Source organism: Dermacentor albipictus, chromosome 1 (assembly GCF_038994185.2).
Source record: "Dermacentor albipictus isolate Rhodes 1998 colony chromosome 1, USDA_Dalb.pri_finalv2, whole genome shotgun sequence".
Lineage (NCBI taxonomy): Eukaryota > Metazoa > Arthropoda > Arachnida > Ixodida > Ixodidae > Dermacentor > Dermacentor albipictus.
The window spans coordinates 7,535,690-7,560,136 of record NC_091821.1 but is presented as its reverse complement, the minus strand read 5'-3'; the positions used below and the strand labels follow the sequence as shown (position 1 = coordinate 7,560,136).

At 44.1% G+C, this 24,447-nt stretch overlaps 1 protein-coding gene across 3 annotated transcripts; it reads left to right on the top strand.

Annotated features, from left to right (window-relative positions):
- The first annotated feature begins 2,460 nt into the window (after positions 1 to 2,460).
- On the top strand, positions 2,461 to 21,721 carry LOC139060055 (uncharacterized). 3 transcript variants are annotated; one of them, XR_011514588.1, is made up of 5 exons: positions 2,472 to 2,961; positions 7,002 to 7,095; positions 10,933 to 11,046; positions 17,476 to 17,561; positions 21,578 to 21,721. XR_011514588.1 is itself a non-coding variant. In XM_070538818.1 (4 exons), exons 1-4 carry the CDS (start codon positions 2,915 to 2,917, stop codon positions 21,611 to 21,613), a joined length of 291 nt encoding a protein of 96 aa, XP_070394919.1. In that variant the 5' UTR covers positions 2,461 to 2,914; the 3' UTR covers positions 21,614 to 21,721. The 3 variants fall into 3 exon arrangements, 1 of the variants encoding a protein (XP_070394919.1); XR_011514590.1 differs by lacking the exon at positions 2,472 to 2,961 and adding an exon at positions 6,783 to 6,890; XM_070538818.1 differs by lacking the exon at positions 17,476 to 17,561 and having other exon boundaries at positions 2,461 to 2,961.
- Positions 21,722 to 24,447: the final 2,726 nt, after the last annotated feature.

The window sequence follows — 24,447 nt, the reverse complement described above, 5'->3', positions numbered from 1 at the left end:
CCAGTGCATTATTTCATAACACAAACATGACCATATGCCATGCTTTTTTTTATAGTGCTTCTTACCGCTCTCTTTCCACTCCAGTGAACTTGCCAGTATCTATAGCATCGACAAGTTAGTCGGGCAGCGTATATACTCGGGCGCGCGCCTCAGTGCGCGTTTTTCGAACATCGCAGACCCGGCGCCGTAGCAGAAATCTTCCTCGCGTCTGTGCTTGCTGCATACCCGAACTGTAGCCGATGACTGTTTGCCGGTTTTATGTTTCGCGAGCCAAGCTTCACGCAGCTTCTTGTCCTGCGGCTATGTATGAATAAGGCTGACACCGGGTTCCGTTGCGTACGTCCGGCACTTCGGCACCGAGCAGTACCGAGCCTACCATGTTGCGCGCCTTCAAAGGCAGCCACTATCTATTGTAGTGCTTTCAATCGTTGTAATGGAGGCACTCGAAGCGGGAAAATATCGCCACTAAATGAGGACCACAGCGTACGACGGAATTTAAACTCTCTTTTCCAGCTCGCTTCGGCGCTCCCGAAGCAGCCGACGCGGCCGCTATGTCCACGTGATCCCTACCCTAATAGTTTTGCCCCATAAGGGGTGATTGGATTTCTTGTGGCCGACTCTGGCACGACCATGTGACCACCCGCGACAATATACAGCCTGTTGAGTGATACGCCGCCAAACTCTTCGGCGGCACCGAGTCTGAAGACGATCCAGAGAATCCCATTCGCGACTTATGACAGCCGCACTTATGCAACGTCGCTCTCAACGAACGCTACGCCGTAAACGCGAGCGCCGGGCGCGCTGGTTGAACGCCCTCTTTCTGCTGTCTTTATTCGCCTTCGCCGCGCGTTCTGAACGGAAGAGGGACCCAAGAGCATCAACGCCTTATATGCATGTTTAGCGACTCCTGCTCCCAGCATGAACGCACGGCATGAGCGCACCCCACATGAAACATTCTGCTAAGGTGAATAGTTTAGCGACCATTTTGCGAAATAAATTTTTTAGCCCGCACATTCGTGCAATTATTTCGTGGGGTGTTGATAGAGCTGCAGCCGACAATTCTGCGGCGCAACGCATCGGGTACATGAGCTCGGGCTACTGGATACTGGGTCATTCTTTGCCATTTGTGCCCAGCCAAGCCGGCGGAAAGAGGGGTGTCTTCCGGCGTATGACACCCCCCCCCCCCCACTGGCCCCTAGCTTGCACCCGGGGCCCACGGCCCCCCGGCACCCCTGTTGCTATGTCACTGAAGACAGATCACGATTACCGTTGTGTGCCAAGGTACGACCCAAAGGGCGTACACGTAGAGACTCTATGGTGTACATTTGTTCAAGAGCGAATTGGTCAAAACGCACAGTGCTCGCGCATCCGGTCAGTGACGCATATATATCGGCCTGTTTGGTGAATGACCGGATGCGCGAGTTTGTGTGTTGACCAACTCTCAAGGAGATGATCACCTGGCTTTTCATTGTCGTCACTGTCGTCTGTGCACCACTTTTTGAAAATGTGACGATTCTTGGCAGGGCTATAGGACGAAAACCGAAAGAGAAATACTTGAGGCGTTTTATATCAGTATACAAGAGGAAGGAAAATGCATCAGTGTTTCGCGTCTATCTCTCTGAGCGATACGATCGAGATAGCACTTCTAAAAGGCTGAATTTAAAGATGATCGAGTTAGGGCAAAATGGTGCTCTCATCAATTTAAAGATTTTGTACCTTGCTAAGAGCATTGCGCATGCGTTGGCGGTTGTTCGAGCACGACCTGCTGTATAAAGTAGGTCGTGTGTTCGAGGGTGATCCGTGTTTTCATATATATGTCAGGGGCTATAGTCCAGCGTTCTGGTGCCTCTTCTTTCTTTCGTGCTTGCGTCTCAATTTTTTCGCTGGTTTTCTCAAGTGTCAGCGTGAACCAACTCGCCCGATCATGCCCGATCCGGATCGAAATTCTAGGCTGCGATTGACTCCCTCACGCTGTTTGCGCAAAGGAACTAATTGCAGCCGAGAAATTCGATGCGAGTCCGGCTTGATCGCGATCAAAAGTGCGCCGTGTGACACCCGTATTAGTTGCTGCTTTTTTTTCGTCTAGCTTTTTCTCTAGAGTATAGTATATTAACTCTATGGATTACCCGCTTTGTTGCTATTAATTTTTTTGCTCAGCCTCACAGAACTACACTCTAAGAACAGTTTACACCCTTTGGCTTGCCCCTTCTGCCACACAAAAATAATCGTCATCTGCCTTGATGCGTTTCCTTTCTTTATCGCTGTGAGCCCGGAACTTTCCAGTAACGAACGGCACGCGCGTTATCAGCATAGAACAGTTCACACCCTTTGGAGTGCCTCTTCTGATAACGCATGTGCCGTTTGTTACTGGAAAGTTCCGGGCTCACAGCGATAAAGAAAGGAAACGCATCAAGGCAGATGACGATTATTTTTGTGTGGCAGAAGGGGCAAGCCAAAGGGTGTAAACTGTTCTTAGAGTGTATGTAACCAGGTCTGTAACTCTGAGCTATTCTAGTACTTCTAGCATTCGTCTTGCTTTACTTTCTCTATGCTACTTGCGCTATGGCTAGCGTGTGCCGCAGAACATCTCTGAGGTCAAGCTGAATTAGACCCAATAATAGAAAAGCAACAGACGCTGTAACACTAGCGTAAACATTAAATTAAAAAAATAATTACTTTTTTGCTCAAGATACAGTTAATTCGATTTATTTTAGGAAAATGATTGCTTTCCTCGGCGCAGCTGTGACGTCACGTTACCGCTCGCGCAGCGCGCATGGCTCGCGCCGCTCGTTCGAACCATTTCGAACCTTTCAACGTCAAATGTCGTAGCTGCTACGAGTTTTGCCAATGAAATAAGCAATGTGCGTCGGCCTTCATTAATTTCGCCCTCGACCAAGCAGCCCATGCTAGTAATATGTCGAACATCAAGGTAGCTGTCAGGCTGAGGCCTCCGATTGACAGGTGAGTTGGAGTTACGTTATGCGGTTATCACTGTGTCACACTAACTGCTTGGAGTGCGAGGCGTCGTTGCGTCTAGCATTTCGTGTGTCAAATTTCATACGTCTTGCCATATAAACAGTGCAGCTGCATCGAATTCACAGCAGAACAATCAACAATGGAGTAGCTACGATGTGGCGGTAACAATGCGCGTTCGGCAGGATTGTTGATTTTACAATAGACGCTGTTATTTCATCGCTCTATTGCTGAGACCTAACTGTGGCATTGAGAACAACACACCCTTATATTCTACTGAACATGCACTTCCCGTTCCCCTTCTCACGTTTTCTTTTTTTGCTACAGTTAACTGTCAGCTTGCTTTAAAACTCAACGGATGCGCAAATGAACTGGCCACCAGCTGATTACGTGCATCGAAACAAATAGCGCGTTCTACTTCAGGCGTGAAGCTGCAGAAAGTGTTTATTAGCAGTTTATGTGGTGCATAACCCCACAATCCACCCAAGATTACGAAAAGGCAAAGCCATTGATTTAGCATCGCTAACAACATGTCGAACACCCCATCTAACATGGTAGTGCTTTCACTAAAGTGGCCGTATATGCGTGACGATACTCTGCACACTCAAAGTGAAATAGAGCGGCATTTAATATGCAGGAAGTCCAATCTGGCTCCAGCTCGATGCTTTTCTTTTTCCTAACTTTTTTCCAGCCACCGTTGAACGGAAGTGGCAAAAACAGGTGCACAAGCGTGTACAGGTTCCTCAGAAAGTAAACGGAGCACGCGAGCGAAGGCCGAATCCGTGATGTTCCGCACCTCACAGAAAAATTCCCATTCGTAGAAATGAAAGTTCTCTATTCCTCAGCCTTTTTACCCACATGATTAGAAAAATATACCCATAAGTTTCCCTGAAAAGAAAGTTCCTTGGCAAACGTGGTTGTTAGATGAAAGTTACGTTGAGTGACCTTGCAAGGTTTATTGGTCACTTTCGTGTATAACGCGTAAAACAAACATTCACTTTCTAATGTTTACTGTTCAACTCTGGGCATTTCTGCCGCATAGTCCAAAATTTGTCATCCAGCTTTAAAGTGATTCTCAGTTGTTTAACCAAGGAAATATTGACGCAGCAGTCTGCATTTTATGCCTTGTACTAACCATAATACGAGCTTTTCAATAATGTAGTATAAGAACTTTAAACTGACTGATACTTAGTTGATCCCGTGCACTGAAATTGATGTGCTGTGGATAGACTTTGCAATGTCTTGTTCACTAGCATAATTTCAGTGTTTACTCCATGAATCGTAACTTTCCCGGAATATCGTAATGATTTTCCTTTCCTGAAAAATTGTGGGCAGCAATTCCTTGAAAAGAGGAAAATTACCTTCACGGAACATTACTGGGCTAAACTGCATCTCCGTGCATCAACGGTGGCAGCACATACTACAGAGTACGCATGAAAAAAAAAAATGTGGTGGCAGTGTGGCACACTTTTGACCACTGCTTTATCAAATGCTCAGGCAAACAAGCGTTTTTTGTAACTGCAGGTGCTAGGGAAGCGTCTTGCGCTTACAGCAACCATTTATCAACTTTGAGGAGCTCTTGCGAGAAGCATTTGCTTCCTGCACGTGCAGTATGCGTCGCTGCCTGAGTTTCGTTTCTTGAGGCATGCGATGATTGCTCTTGTTAACAATCGCCGTCATCTCGCTGTGAGCGGGAACATCGTGATAGTGGTGCCGCATTAAGTTGATTTCAGAGCACGATAGACTGCTGCTATGTGCGATCAATTAACACTTTTTATTCAAAGACCTAAAAGTAAATATTTTCAACAGAGATCAATCTGGCTGGGTGGGAAATAGAGGAAAGAACTGCTCCAGCCAAAGGTAAAAAAGTTCAGGCATTTCGGGATTGGTGCGGTCCCTTCTTTAGGGGGTGACTGAAGCAACCGAAAAGTCTTTTCAGCTCCTGCCTTTGTGTTGCCAATTCCTCCTCCTCTCTGTAGTGCAGCAAGGGCCTTGAGCATGCACAGGGTGAAGTGTACTCAATGACCGATGGATGTTGCTGTGAGCGTTTTGAACGTGCCACGACTCAAGGAGATGTCTTGTCGTGTTGGTCTTGGTTTCGACCACAGAGGTGGCTTTCAAATCAATTGCACAGTCATGCATCTCGCAGCATTCAGGGAGAGCGCTGCGCTAGGCTTTGAGCTTTCGTATGTCGTTCTTGTTCTGGTGGATTCTGTCGGAAAAACTAGTTTTCATCAATGTAAGTGGTGGGGCACTTTGAACATGACACTTCAGAAACAATCCCCTGGCATTTCTCCGTGGATGGTCAGTCCTTTGGCTGCATGAGCAACTGTGCGAGTGTTCACGCTGGCTTGTTCACTTACTAAAAATTTCTACGAAAAATCTTGAAAGCACTTCTTATCTCAAGAAACAAAGCTTGGCCAAGGACACTTGCCACATATGCAGGAAGCAATTGCTTCTGGAAAGAGCTGCTTGCCACCGACAAATGACTACTGCAAGTGCAGAATCTCCCCTAGCATCGACAGTTACAATAAGCTGTCAATTGAGCTGTCAATGAGGCAGTTGTCAAAAGCGTATCACAGTCATTGCAGATTCATCTTGTGCATGCGCAGTAGTACATGCTGCCGCCACTAGTGCATTGAGATGCAAGGTTCATTTGATTTGCATGCACCACTGTGAAGCATTTCATGGCAGGGTACAAGAAGTCCAAAAGTTGTGCAGCTCGAGTTCAGCAATGCAGGCATAACACGACACGTGAAATGAATGGTGAGCTGCAGATGCGGTTAGTCCGCATAATCTGCATCGTCCTTGTTAGTTTGAAAGGCATGGTAAAAATATGACGGATCCCAAACTGCAGGTATGGTTTGCTTCATAGGCGTTTAGTCTTAAAAACAGCAGAAAAAAGCCGTTCCTGTGCTACAGATAAGCAACCTACACCCTGGAGCATATGTTGAACTGAACTTCTGTCTTCTTTGGTAAACATGCAGAAGATCTTATTTTTCACTCGGTATTACAGGGCAATAAACATCAAAGTAAACCAGCAGTCCTGACATATTGATTGGGACACGTTGTTTAATCTGGAACAATGTTGGTTCGATCAGCACGGACAGCTGAATAGTGTACACATGCATGAAAATTTAAGCACGTAAACAACACATCCGGTGTTGTGTATATGCAGTAGGTGTGTGTAAGCGGGGTTTCAATCATGCATATGCCAGGGTGCTGTGTCGCTGACTGCGCTGCTGCTTTGCACTTGTATGTCGGCACCATCAGTAGGGAGAGTGCAGAAAAATTGTGAACCAGTACTACATTTGTGCTGAACCTTTGGAAACGAACGGCACGGTTCAGAGGGTGCCATTGCTCTACCGCTGAACACGAATGGCAGGATGCGGCACATTGTGAACTAGCTAAAATGATGTAAGCGGATTGAACAAACCTTCGGTTTGGCCGTCACTCCTGTCTTCCATTTAATTTCTGGGATGTCTGTACACTGTCACATAAAAGGTTAGGCACGGGTACATGTCAAAGAACACCGTCTACTACAATGTCCCTCATAGACCACATGTGCACCTTTGGGACGTCAAGCCTCAGTTATTCGTAGGATGTGTGACTTTGGAATGTGAAGCCCTATCAATTATGAGTGGCGATGGCATCTGTGCAAGTCACTTCATCTTGTTTTTCTGCAAGCATGCGATTCTTTTTCTATTGGGGTTGGGGTTTTTATTTTGACCATAACTGCTTTCTTCAAATGAAATGCTATGTAGACCTGAATTTTCAGCGATTGTAGGTTGCAGCCATCTTTTTCTCGGGACTGCGGAAACTGGTGAATGAGGGAGAGGGTTGGCGCTCAGCCGGGTTCTTGTGGCATGCGCAACCCTCAGTCACTGCACCGGCCACACTGACAGATGGTGACTGAGGTCAGGATTATGTATGCTTGCTCTAAATGTGGGTGCGGCAATAAAAATGTTCTGGTCTGTGTAGTAACAAGTTTTTTTACCCTGTCTTACCAGTATTTTTTTCTTCTTTAGGGAGATAAACAGTGGTGAAAAGGCCATATGGAAGGCAGATGGCAACACTATATATATATGGAAACTGGAAAAATCAGCTTGCTCCACACATTCGGTCTGTATACTTCAATATTTGACTGTTCTGGCACTTCAACTTCTGTAGTGCTGTATTTTTCAATTTTTACAGTAGGCATTGAGTCGCGAAGTTTGGCTAACCTACACTGATTGCTGTACATAAGTGATCGCACTTGTGTAAAGTGGTCAAACAGGTGCATCAAGCACGAAGAGCTGTTTTGGCTCTATGCTATCTGAATCACAGCCGAGAAAGGGGTAATCACTCGATCATTACCACGTCTCACCAGCATCAAAGCATGCATACCTGGTAATCGACAAAGTAGCACATGCACACCATACGCATGCTCGTGGCACTCTGCATGTGTATGCAAAGCCCACTGCTCAACAGCACAAGGCAAATATTATTTGGTCTGCACAGTAAGCAGTGACAGATTTCACGAACATTAACTTCACTCTTACTATAATGTGATTTGTATAGAAGGGCCTTAATAGTATGCTTGCCTTGTTTAAAAGTTGGTTGAGGGATTATACAAGTTGTGTAATTAGACACAAAGGTCACTGGGTGGTGGGGCCTTTGTCAGATGAAGTGCATCTGCCTTTAGTTTATTCATCCCTGACATTGTACAGTCGATCCCGGATATATCAAACTCGAAGGGGATCGCGAAATAGTTCGATATATTGATAATTTGAAATATAAAATATGCATGTCAAAAGCGTCTCTAACAACTCCACACATCTCAGGGCAGTTTCCCGATGTCGTGACTAACGGGAGGGAATTTAGCGATGTGTGCCTTCAAGGCGCGTAAAAAAACAAAAACACGGTGTTATGACAAGAGTACTTTATTTCGGAAGAGCAAAATTCCGATTTCTCTCTTTGGGGTTATGTGAAGGATTGTGCTTACATGACCAAGACAGACGTCAGATTAGCTCAAGACAAGGATAATGGATGTCTGCTGTATAGAATTCGAACGTTGGTGATCAAGAACGCCACTGAAGATGTGCTAAAGCGGGCTCAGTACTGCCCAGCTGCAGAAGGACACCTGTTCGAAGAAGCCCTCTAAGCAGCAGCTGGTGTTCAATGGCACTTACACATTCACAGATAACCAGAGCCACTGAAATCTGATGGTTTTCTTTTTCTGTTGTTTTTTGTGTAGACGTCCCAATTCTCAAATCAGCTCATTTAGAAGCGGTACATTTATTTTCTTTTGCTGCCATGGGTGATAATGTTCAAGTGAAGAGGAACACTTTTATTTTTTGCCACGAGCTAGCTTTTGCCGCAGATATACATTGACATGAAGTCTAAAACCGTCACTTTAATTTGGTTTTGGTCTGAAGCAAGTTTCTGGTGCGAAATATAGCTGCGTGTGCACTCTCTCGATGCGGTGTGAGCAGAGCCAGGATTTTTTAAACATTCTATGCCTATTACATTGCTTTCTGCATTTTGTGCATAGTCAGAGCGGTGCTTCGGCCGCATTATCAAGGGGCTTTTGTTATCAATGTGATCAGTCGGCCTTGAGATACGGATAATAAGTGTGACATAGAAATTAGAGGAAGGAATAGCTGCGAAGCCATGAAACCTGCTGATGGTGCTCGTTCTGTATCATTATCAAGGTGATGCGCTGTCTCTTTCTTCAGGTTTAAGACAGGCAAAGCAGTTGCTTTCAGTCAGCTTATTTGAGGGCACTGCTTTATGATGCAGGTGGGTGCACAGTCACATGGTATTTGTTATAATTGTGGGGTTCCTTTACCACCCGGGAAAAAAATGGTACGCAATTAGTATGTCGCTGAAAATACCACAGTTAGATGTCCCTTGGCTGTGCCTGCAAATGCCTCATTCACACTTTCATAATTAAAACATTACTTCTCAAGTTAGATAATTGATTGCAATAACTTAATTAAACCTCATTAACGAAAAATTAGTGGCGGCTACTCCACTGTTCTGGAAACTATACGCATTAGGTTTTCCTCGAGTAACGCAATTGCTCTTTTTTGAAGACCTAGTGCATGATAGTAGGGACACCCTTTGTAATTCAACTAAATCACCGAAATAAAGCCAAGCCGGATTCACTGCAAATAAGAATCAACAGCAGTCATGCGCAGCAGCCCTTATACTCGCACTCACAATAAAAAAAAAAAAAGAGAGAGAGAGAGGCTGCATTTTCTTCCGAAAGAACTGTATTAGCGATAGTGAAGTACTATATGACAATTCCACAAAGGAAGATTACGCCAGCAAGAGACGCCAGATGCTTGGCGTCTGGCGAAGACTCGGGCTGTGAAAGTGAACTGTCTCCTACTACGAAGTCTTGTAAATACCCATATAACGTCGTCACTTCAGTGAGCAATTCTTCGAGGTCATACGAAGTTTCTTCAATTACAACTGGTATTGGGTGAAGGAATATAGTGCACCAGGGTGTCTACCAATCGGGAAAACCGGAAATTCTCAGGGGATTTTTAGTAGTCAGGGAAAACTCAGGGAATTGGGGCCTCTATCAGGGAAAATTAGCGGCAATTTTACTGAGAGGGTCGAAAGTCTCAGTAATGCTGGCTCGAGTAACAGACAGGAATCGTAATGAATCGTCTTTGACGCCCTGTCGTCGGCTGGAGGAGTTGCTAGTGTACAGTCATGGACTGACTTTCCGGATTCCCGATACTTTGGACGGCTTCGCGGCACCGTCACGTACCCCATAGAGTCAACGTATCAGAACGTGTGAAATTTCCGATGTAAGAACTCTTCGCCGTCCGATGTTCCGGACGTTTTGCCGTGACGGCAGGTCCGAAACGGCAATAATCAAAGGCACCACGGCTGCCGTTTTGATTACTTCGCCACCTCGAACCGGCACTCTCGCACGCAGATCCGCTGGCAGCCGTTGCCACCACTGCAGCAACGCTAGGCCTAGCTGCTTCGACGTTCGCTATGAAACTTCTTGCCGTTGGGTGCCGAGTTTTTTATTGAAAGAATTAGCTGCTGTCAGTAATGGCATGGACTCCACCTTTGTGATCCTCGCGATTGACCTAGAAAATGCCGGTTCCTGAAAGTCAGCTTCGCCTCTGTAAAGAAATGTTACTTCGTGAAGCATACACAGAGGTATTGCAGTGAAGCATAACAAGCATGGGAAGGGGCTATTGTCACGGAACACAGTATGTATTCCTTAATTATACACGCGTGCACCCGGTATTTCCTGTCACATTACGAGCACCGATATGTCTAATATGTGTAGCGACAGGCCTTCAGAGCGTTTTCGAACATGCCTGTGGCTGTTCGAAAAGACACCACAAGCACTTGTGGTGTCTTCTTGTCTCGTCTCTTGTCTACATTTTGCGCTGTTAATAGCAGGGTGGTGCAGAGGTAGAATGTTTGCTTCCCATGCAAAAGACCAGGGTTCGAATCTCAGCAAGGTGTAGTGTTTTTTTCTTTTCTTTTAATACTTCACGCTTTGATGTTTATATTATTTATACTGCTGCTTAATACTTGCTTCCGTTGCTATGTAAGGCAAGAAAGAGTGAAGCATAACATGGAGGAATAACAGCAAAATTAAACTTTTTAACATCGAAAGATCATTTTTGCAGCGCCACCTCACGGGAATGAACAAAACTATCCCAACCAAAGCAAATGAATTAAGCTGAACTTGATCACTAGTGCTGAATCTTGAATAAATGTGGCCATAGTGCCTAGTCAATGTTTGCTGCTATATTCTGTATATCATTCACAACGTCGTCTGAATCTTTACTGAATATTTGGGCACTCAACTGGCACAAGAGCTGTGCCCTACTACCCTGCCATGATTCCCCAAAAATGTTCAGGTTTTATGCAAGCAAATATAGTCGTAGTTTTGTTTGAAGTGCTCACTTACCAAAAGGTGTGTTCATTTTGGTACAGGTGCCAGAACGGGAGTACTTATTACGAGTCTCCTACATGGAAATCTACAACGAAAATATTCTAGACCTCTTGGACAATGGTGACGAAAAGCACCTGCAGATTAGAGACAATGTGGTCAGTGACTCGTTTGCATTTGCAATACTTTGCTTTGGTATTTATTTGTCACTGTGATAGACTTGCAACTGTTTTGTCTGCAGGCAATCAACTTGTTCACTGTTGTGGCTTGTGAGCTTGTATATACAGAGCAATCCAAAAGTAAAGAAAAAGTAAAAAAAAAACGGAAGAACGCAGAAAGTAGCAAGGTGCAATTTTTTGCAGAAATGCAAAGAAAGATGTGGGATTGTCTTTTATAACTCAATATCTTATAGCCAAAGTAGTTGCATTTGCCACTGACAGGTTGTACTAGGCCTTGTTAGTTGTGCCAAAGGTGCAAGAACTATTTGTTTTTCTGGAACAAAAGGACCGTGCACATGTGTTGAAGTAGGTGGATAGAAAGCTGTACCGTTTTGTTCTAAACAATAATGCACCCAGGCCAGTGATATTCACGACTATTGTCGAAAGCAACTGTTAGCTCTCTTATCTTTGTGAGCAGGTCCGATGTTAAGCAGTGCTGACGGGGTTGTTCAAATAGACTCGCACTGATCCTACAAATGTAGTGTAGTCATCATATGGTTTGTTTGGGCCCTAGCTGATTGTTTTAATCCTTTTTTATTTTTATTTTTGTTGTTTTACCCCAAGAAAGATGGTGATAGAATTATCTGCCAGTGCATGTGCTTGTAGCACATCTATATTACGTCATTCATCTGTTATTGGCGCAATAGAATAAAACATGCACTGTGTATAGAAAGAAACAACATGAATTCGATTGTGAGCTTACTCCTGTGTTTGCAGTGAAATAGCTCGACAAAATGCTGTTGTCTATTGTGGTTATGCACTTCTCGTAACAGACTAGCCAGACACATTTGCACACTGGAATCACCTGATAACAATGGAAGCGAGATTGCCACCATTCATGCTTATTGTGACATACATTATATGAACTGATTATTGTAGCGCATTGTCGAAGATGTATTGGTATTGAGCTGCCATCATCGGCTGACTCTCGCAAGTAGGTTGCCAGCCCCTGTCAACACGGCAAAAGCCCATTTTATGCGCCCGATTTCGACAAAAATTGCCGCTAATTTTGTCCACTGTAGCCAATAGTCCGTGGTAGTGCGGTCCGTTAAAAGCGAACCTCGTTGCATTGATAAAATAGGCAGACCAAACTAAGGTTGAAAAATGGTCCGTTATATCCGAAAGTCTGTTGTACGCAGGTCCGTTGTAATCAGCGTAGACTATATGAAGGCTATATGAAGGCTGAGTGTCTGAGCTGGGTCCTCCTTCATCATGGATGCAAAGCATTCAGCAACGTCTGCTATGGGCTCAACGAAAGCGATAGTAGTATGACGAAATAAGTGCTGATGTTCATGGCCGAAATTCATCACGAGGAGAGCCGAAAGTCCACCTCAAAGCATAATGAGACTGCGGGCTGCACATACACCATGAGTCAGCATAAGAGAGGAATTGCCCTCTGCAACAGCTTCGCCGTCACGCAGGTCGTAGCATACTACCGCTACCAGGACAATTGCGTGTGGTGGTAAAGTTACACTGTCAGCATAAACCTGAAGTGCGTTACGTCGGCAATTGTCGCGGCTGTTCGCTGCTCTTTTTGTCGAAAAAGTCGCTGTGTGCTACTGGAGGTCTATAATGGCACCATACTCTCGCAGAAAGTCGACGCTCAATATGAGGTCCCGAGAACATATAAGGCAGCTAGCTGGCTGGAAACATACACCTACAAATTTGTACTCTGACCGTGCACATGCCCAACGGTGTTACGATATGCCCGCCAGCAGTACGAATTTGCATTCCAGACCAAGGCGTGATAACTTGCTAGTTTTCCGCACAAAATAGAGTAGTCGGCACCCGTGTCCGATAAAGCACTAATGTGGCGGCCGTCGAGCACAACAGGTATGTCTAGCTACCGACTCTCGCTAGACTTACCTGTTGTGCTCGGCGGCCGCCATGTACCTGCGGAAACAGTGGCATACTCTGCTGGTTCAGGTATTCTTCAATTGCCCTAGGTCTTTCGCCATATCTGAGCCTTGGTGAATCCGTGGCAAAACCTTGCAGTCCGAGGCGGCGGTACGGGCACTTGCGGTATACGTGACCGGCTTCTCCACAGTGATAGCACAGAGGCCTTCTGTCTGAGGTACGCCAGACGACAGATTTCCTTTCGAGCAGGCACCAATCCTTCATACGTTGGATCAGTTGCATTGATGGGAGTGGCGGGGACGAAATGCGTTGGAGCAGGGACAGGGACTCACCCCAAAACTTTTGCATACGACGGCTGCTGCAACTGTGCTGTCCTAGGCACTGCATTGCTGCTTGGAACGGGACCTTGGATCACTTCCTGCACTTCATTCCTCACAAGGGCAGAAATGGAACCCAGCGTGGGCTGACGCAGGCAGCTGGGCTGTTGAAACTCATCACGCACCACAGAGCGGATAAGGTCTCGGAGAACGTCCACGTTTCCAAAGGCAACCGTGGCCGTCAGTGCTGGGCCGTTGAAACTCGTCACGCAGCACAGAGCGGATAAAGTCTCTGAGAACGTCCACGTTTCCAAAGGCAACCGTGTCCGTCAGTGAAGCAGCGTTCGCGTGCCTGTCATACGGAGCTGAGCGCTGGTCCGAAGGTGAAGTTGCGTTCGATTGCCTTTCATAGAGAGCTGAGTGCTGGTGTAACATCTTATTCCATCGTGGCAGCTTCAGTTAAGAATTCAGCCACGGTCTTCGGCGGGCTTTGAACAAGGCCAGCAAATAGCTGTTCCTTAACTCCCCGCATTAGATGATGTAGCTTCTTTTCCTCAGACATGGTTGGGTCCACCCTACAGAAGAGATGCGTCATATCCTCGACGTACCACGTCACGCTCCCGTTCGGCAGATGAATGCGGGATTGGAGTGCCCGTTCGGCTTGTTCGCGGCGATCAGCATTGGTTTAGGTCTCCAGCAAGGCACTACAGAACTCGAGCCACGATTTGATGAGCCCTTATCGGTTCTCGTACCAAGTGCGGGCACCATCCTCCAAGCTGAAGTAGACATTCCTCAACTTTGCCGCGTCGCTCCATTCGTTTATCTCGGCAACGCGCACAAACTGGACTAGCCAGTCTTCTACATCCTCGAAGATATCCCCGTGGAACACTTTCGGCACTTGGAGATTCTGCAGCAGGAACTGAGCTGCCATTGTGGCCGTACCTTGCCTAATGGTCGATAGGGACATCGACGTTTCTTCCATATCGGTTCGTGGGGGCATCGATGTTGTTGTGGAGAGATGATCAAGCTCCAGAGGCAATCCTCGGATTCTCCTGCTTGCCCAGTGAACAGGTGTGTTCACTAGTAGAGGGCTGGTACTCCTGCTACCAGGAGGGGTTTGTGGCATCGGATGAACTGTACCCAGCACCTCCACCAGTTTTGTCACGAAAAGACAATGGAAGATGTACCCGATGTCGGCGAGGCAGACAGTTGTACAAGATGGGGTGCAATAACTCAAGCCAGCGTCCTCAGCTTCTACTTCTTCAGTGCCCGCTTCTTGCCGAGCGCACGTTCTAGTCCCAACTTCTTTCTCGGCGCTGGCTTGCGACACCTAGCAGCAATATACATGCATAAACAGTAACACTGGAGATGAATTGCAACAAATGACCGAGGCCCTTAACTGAGAAAGCGCAAGAGTGGGGTTGAAGATTAATATACCGATGACGAAGGTAATGTACAATAGCCTGGCAAGGAAACAAGAATTCATGATTGCCAGTCAGCCTCTGCTGTCTGTACAGGAGTATGTTTATCTAACTAAACTACTCGCACCCTGACCATGAGAAGAAAATATACAGAATAAAAATTGGTTGGAGTGCGTATGGTAGGCATTACCAGATCCTGGCTGGCAGCTTTCCACCATCGTTGAAAAGAGAAGTGTACAATCGTTGCATTCTACTGATGCTAACATTTGGGGCAGAAACTTGGAAGTTAAAAACAAGTTAAGGACTGCGCAAATGGCAATGGAACAAAAAATGTTAGGCATAACGTTGGGACATAAAGAGAGCGGTGTGAATCGGAGAGCAAACGGAGATAGCCAATATTCTTGTTGACATTAAGAGAAAATGATGGAGCTGGGCAGGCCATGTAGTGCATAGGGTAGGTAACCTGGGGACCCTTAGTTGCAGAATGGGTGCCAAGAAAAGGGAGATGTGCTGTCGAGAATGGCAGAAAATAAGGGGGGGGGGGGGATGAAATGAGAAAATTTGCAGACACAAGTTGGAATCTGCTAGTGCAAGACAGCAATAATTGGAGATCGCTTGGAGAGGCCTTTGTCCTGCAGTGGGCATAAATATAGGCTGATGATGATTATAGAAAAAGAGAAGGGGGGAGATAAATTAGGACTGCGGCTGGTTAGCAAGCTGCCGCCTGGTAAAAAGCGAGTGGATGCGACTCTACTGACACTGCCCGGTTGCCTTTTTCCTGGTATTTTTTAATCCAAGGTTCCAATATATGTGGAGTTCGGTGCAAAAACTTTTCGAGATAGATGAGAAACGAATGGGTTGAAACCACAGCCAGAAAAAAAATTTCTGCTCAACCTATATTTCTAGATATCGGAGTTACAGTTAATGAGGGTTTACTGTATTCACAAAGTGTCACAGCATGTCGCTATCAGCTTCACTATTACTGTCAATAGCTCTGGTAATCCGTAAACAATAAGGGGTTTATGAACAAACTAAAGCTTTATTAACCCTTTGAGGGTCAATGATGTAAATATGCGGCGTCGCGAACAAGTCCAAAAATAGTCGATGGCGTATATTTATGGTGCCGTCTGTACATTTAAAAAGCACGGCAATTTTCAAACTTTTTCTTTTCTGTCATGTGCTGGCACTATGTGGGAATACAGGGAATTTCTTTCGCGCGCCTCCCTCTCTCGGTTTTCATTGCATGGTTTGTTTTAGAGTTAGTTTGCTCCCGCGCATTGGTGCGCGCGCGCAGGTGGCGGTTTGGTTTTTGTTCCGCAGGCGATTTCGGCTTCTTGCGCTCTCAAAACTGATGGCTATCTCATTACTAATTGCTCAAAGGGCGACCACCTGTTTCTCGCTCGTTTAGTGCTCACAGGGGTGCGCATAGGAAGGATGCCGCCATGCATGCGTTCCTGATGCTTCCTTTTTTTTTTTACACTCGCGAAAACTAATTGCCTTTGGTTGGCGATAAGGTGAAGATTAGCAGAAGTTTGTCACACGTTTTGCTTTTTTGATGGGCACACAACCACACAGTTTTCTTGAGTGTGTGCACCTACGCAGTTCATTATGCTATGGATGTACATACTATTAGTGTAAGAGCAGGAACATTTTAGTCTTGAGGAATATTCTCGTGTTCGCATTTTCAAAGCCTTGAACTATGTTATAAGAATGCATGAAATTTTTTATTCTTATAAGTTTATTTCCTTTTTTGTTGTTATTCATGAATGAAGAGTACATATATGCCAACGCGAAATATATTTTTCTCGCTTTACGGTCACCCTAGAAAAATTACGGTAAATTTTTTTCGAAATAAGTCCCTAGAAGAATTGGAATCTGCAATAAAAAAAAAGATCGACTCTGGGCAGTCACATATGGCGAAAAAAATCAACCCTCAAAGGGTTAACCCCACCATGTATACAGCCTTGGTACAACTTGCTTCAATGCTTTCTTGGCTCACTTAGGATGGCCAGCCTGTGCATCTGGAACGCTGGCCAGCCTGGCCAGCGCGTCTGGAACAAGCCCCCACTAGCTCGATGCACGTCTGCGTCTCGTGCTGCAATTCGGACAGTGTTTCGCATTACACAGATGTCAACTATAGTCAAGTTTGCTACAGATCTTCTTGGGTGATTTGAATGTGACAGCATTAACAAACACCAACGGACATTATATTTAGTGAAACTGCTAAATTATTCTTCAAACTCTATTGGAATTAATTTTGCGATAAGAGGTTCGTAGTAGAAGAGAAAATGAAGGCCAGAGTTCAATTTCTTAATTTTTTTATCAAAACACCAGAATTGCTATGTCAGTGTGACATCAGGGATTTCAACATATATGTTGTGTCCGGCCCACTTCGAGGCACTAAAAGCTCTCAAAACTTGTTGGGTTCATTCTTTGGTTTCATTAGACTTCAATTAGGTCCATATTTAGGGATGAAAAAGTTAATCAAGCCTGTTGAAATCTGTCACGACGAGCTGGTACATTGTTTTCTAGCTTATCAAGTTTCTGCTCTCCGTAAAAGGAACTTTTTTGGTATTCTAGGCCATTTATCATTACAGCTCCACTTATCATTTTCTCTAGTGTCCCTTGGATGTGTCTTGAGATGTGTCTTCAGCATTCAGACTTTGCTCCATCAGTTGAAATTTTTTCTGGTTAATCCTTTAGATATGTTTTTATTGTTCGTTATTTCTGACACTGGCTGTACATTGGTATCGGACATTGTGTGCACTTTTCAGTTCACATACTGGAAATGCTGAGCCAAGAAAGCCATTGAAGGAAGCCAACCAGAAGAGTCACAGTTCTGCAGAAACTTCCAAAGATCGTATGTATCCTGTGGCTTATATGCAATAAGGAGGCTACTTGAAATCATTCTTGATCACTTTATCTCCAGTTATGACTTTCAGGCAGCTTGACGATCTGCACGGATGCAGTATAGTCGAATATACTGCCGCGAATCTATGCAGTGCTTGCTCACTCTTCAAGTCTGCCGCCACGCGGCGTAGCGCAAGACGCGCTACCGCCATGCGACGCAATGCGCGCCCAGTTGAGACGCGCCACGCAACGCAAGACGCGCCCAGTTGAGATGCGCCAAGACGCGCTTTAAATTGAGCGCAGACGACAGCGGCGGGCATTCTGTTCGACGATCGCCGAGCACGCTGGTCGCCTTGCCGTCGCCGGGTAATTCAGGGCATTGTGGGCGCAAGTCAGCCCAATAAACAGTCTTCTTTCGACAAACCTTTGTCCGTCCTCATCGTCCCTGCAACTGCCGTCACCACTACGTGACAATACTATGTAATTGAAGAAGTAATATGAACATCTATGAGAAAATAAGTGGTCTTTTGTAGCCATAAAATTAGTGAAGCACTGTACTTTAAGCAATTGAAGTAATAATATATAAAACTGTTAAATTTTTATTTTAAGCCTTGCTAAAAATAACCACGAAAGAAAAAATAAATTATAGTCACTTATGTCATGTAAAAAAGCCACTCTCCAAATTGTCAATGTTCTGGCAGCATGGTGACAGTGCTCCCCTGTTTTTGTTTCTAGTTTCATGTTTATTGACAACAGCGTAGAAAATTTTGTCAACCATATTGTGGCTATGCCTAGTTTCTTTTTCAATAAGTAAATCATAATGGACGCAGATTATCCGTGGGAAATGCAAGTACATAAAAATGTACCCCAATAGTGTAAAGTCCAGAATGTGCATGTAGTGACATGTACGTACTACTTGTATGGTTCTTCATTTCTGGAGGAAAGTCATTACATATTTAACATCATTAAAATGCTGACCACCACAAAGGTAGAATGGAAAAGAGTGCAAAACTAATTTGTTTCATCAACAAGGGTTTGAAACATTGTGCAGTGACAAACTATGCATGTTAGTCACTGCTACCATTTTGTCTGCTACTGGTAACAGTGTTTCAGAATTAGTTATGAATTTTCAGGATTGCCTGTGGCAGACTGCACAAATTTAAAGCTTGAGGTGAATCCTGCTCAAAGAGATGGACATTACTTGTGTGAGAAATCAAAATGCATAATTTACTAAATAATAGAGGTGGGCAAATGTTAACTTTTACAGACATGAACTAGCAATTATTGAATAGCCAAATGCAGATGCTTATATATATTGTAGGAATATTTACTTCACTATAATTAAGTGCCAAGCCATTACTGACTAGTGCAGAAAAGACAGTTCCGTTATAAACACAAGATGACTTATTTTCATTAAAAAAAACTGCACGATTAGCCTCTCAACAACATCAGAGCCTGGTTGCAAGCAATATTTCCCAGGAAGAATGGTGTCTGTATGACTAGTTTACCAAGTATGCTAAATAAATGGTTGCAAAAAAAAAAGAGCAAAAGTTGTGGAAAAAGTAAAATAAAAAGCTGCTGAAGGACTTGTGTACCATAGACACATAAAAAATGGGCCTATGGAAGGAAAGCATTGCAGGTTGCAGAGTAGAAGGTAAAACTGCTACATGGCTATAGACTCTCAAAAACACTAAATGACAGACTACAAACAAATTGTAGGTTGTCATGTAGGCTTTCGCCACAAAACCCAAAACGAAGCTTGCATTGCCCATTTTGTTTCTGCATTGCTTCGAGAACTTTTGTCGTTGTAGCACTCATGAGAATTTCCAATATACTTTGTTTAGCAGACAGGCAACTGTAACCAAACTTTAATAGTCTGTTGCAAAATATTTGGTTAGTTCGGAATATTCAAAAATACCATATATTTCCTATTTGAATATGAGCACGAATAATTGGTGTGTAGTATTTGATTCGTATTCATAACCTCAAATATATTTCTCCACCCCTAATAAATCAATAACAATTTTAGTTAACAACTCTATAAATAATTAATTTAAGGCCTATATTACAATTCACAAATTGTGATTGGTAGGTCAATCGAGTTACAAAAATGACGGCTGGAACAAAACTGTTCGTAAATGAAAGTTAATCTCTCTCTCTTTGAGCAATGAATCCCAAGGATTAGAATTGTGCTATTTGTCACTTCATTTGAAATGTGGTATGATGAAAGAACTACTCTTTGTAAGTATGTGCATTCTCACAGGCTAGTATTTGATTAATTTTTGCTAGTAGTAACTTGACATGTTGCATGGAATCAATGAGCAAAAGAGAATACACAGGTTTGAGTTCAGGTTTCCAACTTCATTTGGAATTCGAAATCCCACAGGTAACGCCGGAAGAAGTAAAGAAAGCCTTGGGAGATATGCAAAGGGGGAAGGCAGCTGGGGAAGATAAGGTAACAGCAGATTTGTTGAAGGATGGTGGAAAGATTGTTCTAGAGAAACTGGCCACCCTGTATACGCAATGCCTCATGACCTCGAGCGTACCGGAATCTTGGAAGAACGCTAACATAATCCTAATCCATAACAAAAGGGGACGCCAAAGACTTGAAAAATTATAGACCGATCAGCTTACTGTCCGTTGCCTACAAACTATTTACTAAGGTAATCGCAAATAGAATCAGGAACACCTTAGACTTCTGTCAAGCAAAAGACCAGGCAGGATTCCGTAAAGGCTGCTCAACAATAGATCATATTCACACTATCAATCAGGTGATAGAGAAATGTGCGGAATATAACCAACCCTTATATATAGCTTTCATTGATTACGAGAAAGCATTTGATTCTGTCGAAACCTCAGCAGTCATGGAGGCATTACGGAATCAGGGTGTAGACGAGCCGTATGTAAAAATACTGAAAGATGTCTATAGCGGCTCCACAGCCACCGTAGTCCTCCATAAAGAAAGCAACAAAATCCCAATAAAGAAAGGCGTCAGGCAGGGAGATATGATCTCTCCAATGCTATTCACAGCATGTTTACAGGAGGTATTCAGAGACCTGGATTGGGAAGAAATGTGGATAAAAGTTAATGGAGAATACCTTAGTAACTTGCGATTCGCTGATGATATTGCCTTGCTTAGTAACTCGGGGGACCAATTGCAATGCATGCTCACTGACCTGGAGAGGCAAAACGGAAGGATGGGTCTAAAAATTAATCTGCAGAAAACTAAAGTAATGTTTAACAGTCTCGGAAGAAAACAGCAATTTACCATAGGCAGCGAGGCACTGGAAGTCGTAAGGGAATACGTCTACTTAGGGCAGGTAGTGACTGCGGATCCGGATCATGAGATGGAAATAATTAGAAGAATAAGAATGGGCTGGGGTGCATTTGGCAGGCATTCTCAGATCATGAACAGCAGGTTGCCATTATCCCTCAAGAGAAAAGTGTATAAGAGCTGCGTCTCACCAGTACTCACTTACCGGGCAGAAACCTGGAGGCTTAAGAAAAGGGTTCTACTCAAATTGAGGACGACGCAACGAGCTATGGAAAGAAGAATGATAGGTGTAACATTAAGTGATAAGAAAAGAGCAGATTGGGTGAGGGAACAAACGCGAGTTAATGACATCTTAGTTGAAATCAAAAAAAAAAAAGAAATGGGCATGGGCAGGACATGTAATGAGGAGGGAAGATAACCAATGGTCATTAAGGGTTACGGACTGGATTCCAAGGGAAGGGAAGCGTAGCAGGGGACGGCAGAAAGTTAGGTGGGCGGATGAGATTAAGAAGTTTGCCGGGACGGCATGGCCACAATTAGTACATGACCGGGGTTGTTGGAGAAATATGGGAGAGACCTTTGCCCTGCAGTGGGCGTAACCAGGCTGATGATGATGATGATGATGATGCTAACTTCATTGTGCGCTAGGTGAGAAACCAAATATATACACAGGTGAGGCTGGCCCACCTGTTGCACCTAGATGCTTCTGGTTCTTATAAGATGCTATTTTTCTTTTCCCCACCTACTTGCAGCAATACTGGACGACATGGCGTATTGGCCACCGATGAAATTTTTTATGGACGACAAAGAGAATCAAGACTCACCGTAGTGATTGCGGTTGCCCTGTACAAAATGTGTTTTGGCTTTTAACTTAATAAATGTGACTTGTATCCAAAGTTTTTCTACTACTGGTCATGACCAGAACTTCTGCTAGGCTGTGTGGCAAGATGTTCCTGGTGCACCAAGCCCTGCAAAATGGGCAAAAGACTCCTCAAGAATTCATAAGCATTGAGGTACACTCTAGTACATCAAAAGCCCAGAGCAAGAATTACTCAGGAGGTGAAACAGTCCTTTTCCCTGCAACTCAATACGGTCATTGTGCAGGGCGTGGCGCAATGGTGCCCTCTCTTGTATGCATTTCACAGTGAAAAGGATAGGGTGCGGAGAGCAGGTGCTAATTCAGGGTCATTCCGGCACTCGCCACTTTTGAGACAAAAGAGGTGCTTTCTTAATACGAGTTGTAAAGCAACAGAAGGCACGATTTCTTTTTTCATTTTGAAAGCCAGTATTGGTCAGAGCACCTTCCCTTCTTATTTTTGCAAGAATACATATATCTTGCAGTGGCACGTTAGCTGGAAAAAGCAGTACATTTGGCATCTTCCATGACTTTTTTTTTTATTAATATTAATACTGTCAGCCTCATTCAGGGGCTGTAACAGGAGTGGAAAAAAAAACGAAACTGAACAGCAAAGTAAGTAGTACAGAACATATTGAAAACCATAGTTATACATTGGTTAAGGAAAAAAAAAAAAGATCTCGTGAAATGCACACATAAACAAAAACAAAAATGCATCACTCAGAAATCAGAACAGCAATCTTATACAGTAGCAATCTTACCTCATCGCCCTATGCTAGTGCCATAGATGAAATTAACCAAGTGGAGTAGAAATTCAGCTAATGATGTCGACTGAACAGCAGAATCTGGAAGAGAGTTCTAGTCTCTGCAAGTTCGGGGAAAATAACTAAACTTGAAACAATTATTTTTTATAGTCGGTAATGGGATAAACTTACAATGACAATGCCTTGATGCTTCATTGGTTTTGATCTCAAAGTAATCTGATTTATTTATTTTAAAATAATTATTGATAATGAGGTAAAGAGTTTTTAGTCTTTCATATCTGGTTCTGGTTTCTAGCATAGGTAGTTGGGCTTGTTGGCAGAGTTCTGTTGAAGGATGGTTCCGGTGGTATTTATTTAAGATAAACCTTGCAGCGAGTCGCTGAATCCTATAAAGCTTGTGACGATTAGTTGCTGTGTGAGGATCCCATAGTACTTTAGCATATTCGATTATCGGTCTGACTAGCGTTTTGTAAGCGAGGCACTTTACTTCCGGAGTAGCACTGTGCATAGTGCAAGTTTCATTCACAGTACTACTGCATAGAAAATCGTGCAGTGCAGCTCAGAAAACAGGCCATCAACAGCGCACAGTTGCAAGTGAGTCTACCCGTGGTTTTAAAGCGTAACACTAATTCCTGTAGCCCAGGCCCCATACCTTGGAGCGTTCCAGCGTCTTTCCTCCGAACTCGAACTCGAGCAGGACATAGTGTTGGGTCTCTTGAAACAATGCTGAAAAAGACCGCCGAAATAAGTACGGAAGCGGGAAACAAGCATACCAATACTTTGGCACGAATTTCGCAAGCAAGAAAAAAAATACTCCGAAAATTCTGAAGTCACAGTTATGAAAACTGCATCAGATCACTTGCCATGTTAAGAATCCAAGTCATGAGACATGTAATTGTTTCTCTTTCACCTTGGCCGATGTGCAATGCACCAAATTGTTTCTAGTGCAATCGAGCCACAGAACACTTAACCGAAAAATGGACGGAACTATAGACAGCGACAGGGTGTTTCACTTAACTTTAGCAAAACTTTTAAAACATGCAAATGCTACGTATAGCAGGACCGAACCATGGTAATGTCGTTTTCCGTCACTTGGATATACTCGGACTATTTTTGCATTCCGCCTAGTTAAGTAATTTGTCTTAATGCATTTTTGAAATGTTACAGTTAGATTAAAAGTGTCGATGAGAAAATTCCAGAGCGACACGAACTCCCGATACAGCTTCCTCTTCCTCAATACGTGCTACACAAGTGTTTTTCCGAGCATGAAAGAAGCCCGTGAGTGCACGCAAAGTACCCCGAGCTGCCAGTCGCGCGGAAATTTCTTTGTGCATTTTTGTGCAATCCCACATTATTCGTAAACAATATCTGATGGAAAGAAATGTTTTAAGTAGATATTCTCATGCAAACGCCAGAAGTATCGCACAAGTTGTGCTTTCAAACACTTATTTACGTGCTTTGTGCCATTATAGGAACCTTGTGCAGTTATTCTGTCATTTGATATCAGCGTTTCTGTTCATACATTTATTCGCAGGACACTGAATATAGAAAACACTAAAGCACTTTTGTTTCATACAACATTCGTGGAAACTATAACTATATTAAAGGTTCGCTGTCGTCAAGGACACGCAACAAACACCGGAAATACAACCAGCCTGTGCCAGCAGCCACAAGTGAATTACTGGACTGCAATGTAAGGAAAAACATTGGGAAGGCGGGAGATGGAAGTTCAAGACGATGAGCAAAGCGAGAACAAGGTAAAAGCGGGAGCCAACGTTTCGACAAGTGCGCTTGTCTTTTTGAAGGGGACATCATTGGCACATGGTTCTTCTAAAGGGATGGAGCGGATGGTACTGAGCAGACTGGAATGGCTACTCGAGAAAAGTGGTGCACTTCCTGATTTCATCAATGGATTCAGAAGAGGCCGATCATCAATTGACGGTGTGATCGACCTAGTATCTTCTGTTCAACAGGAAAAGAGACGCCGTCGTCTGGTATGCGC

Excerpts from the sequence above, each read along its gene's own strand:
- LOC139060055 (XM_070538818.1), top strand. The coding sequence starts at position 2,915 with ATGTCGAACATCAAGGTAGCTGTCAGGCTGAGGCCTCCGATTGACAG. Across the intron at positions 7,096-10,932 it reads CAGCTTGCTCCACACATTCG|GTGCCAGAACGGGAGTACTT; the intron begins GTCTGTATACTT and ends ATTTTGGTACAG. Across the intron at positions 11,047-21,577 it reads TGCAGATTAGAGACAATGTG|CAATACTGGACGACATGGCG; the intron begins GTCAGTGACTCG and ends ACCTACTTGCAG.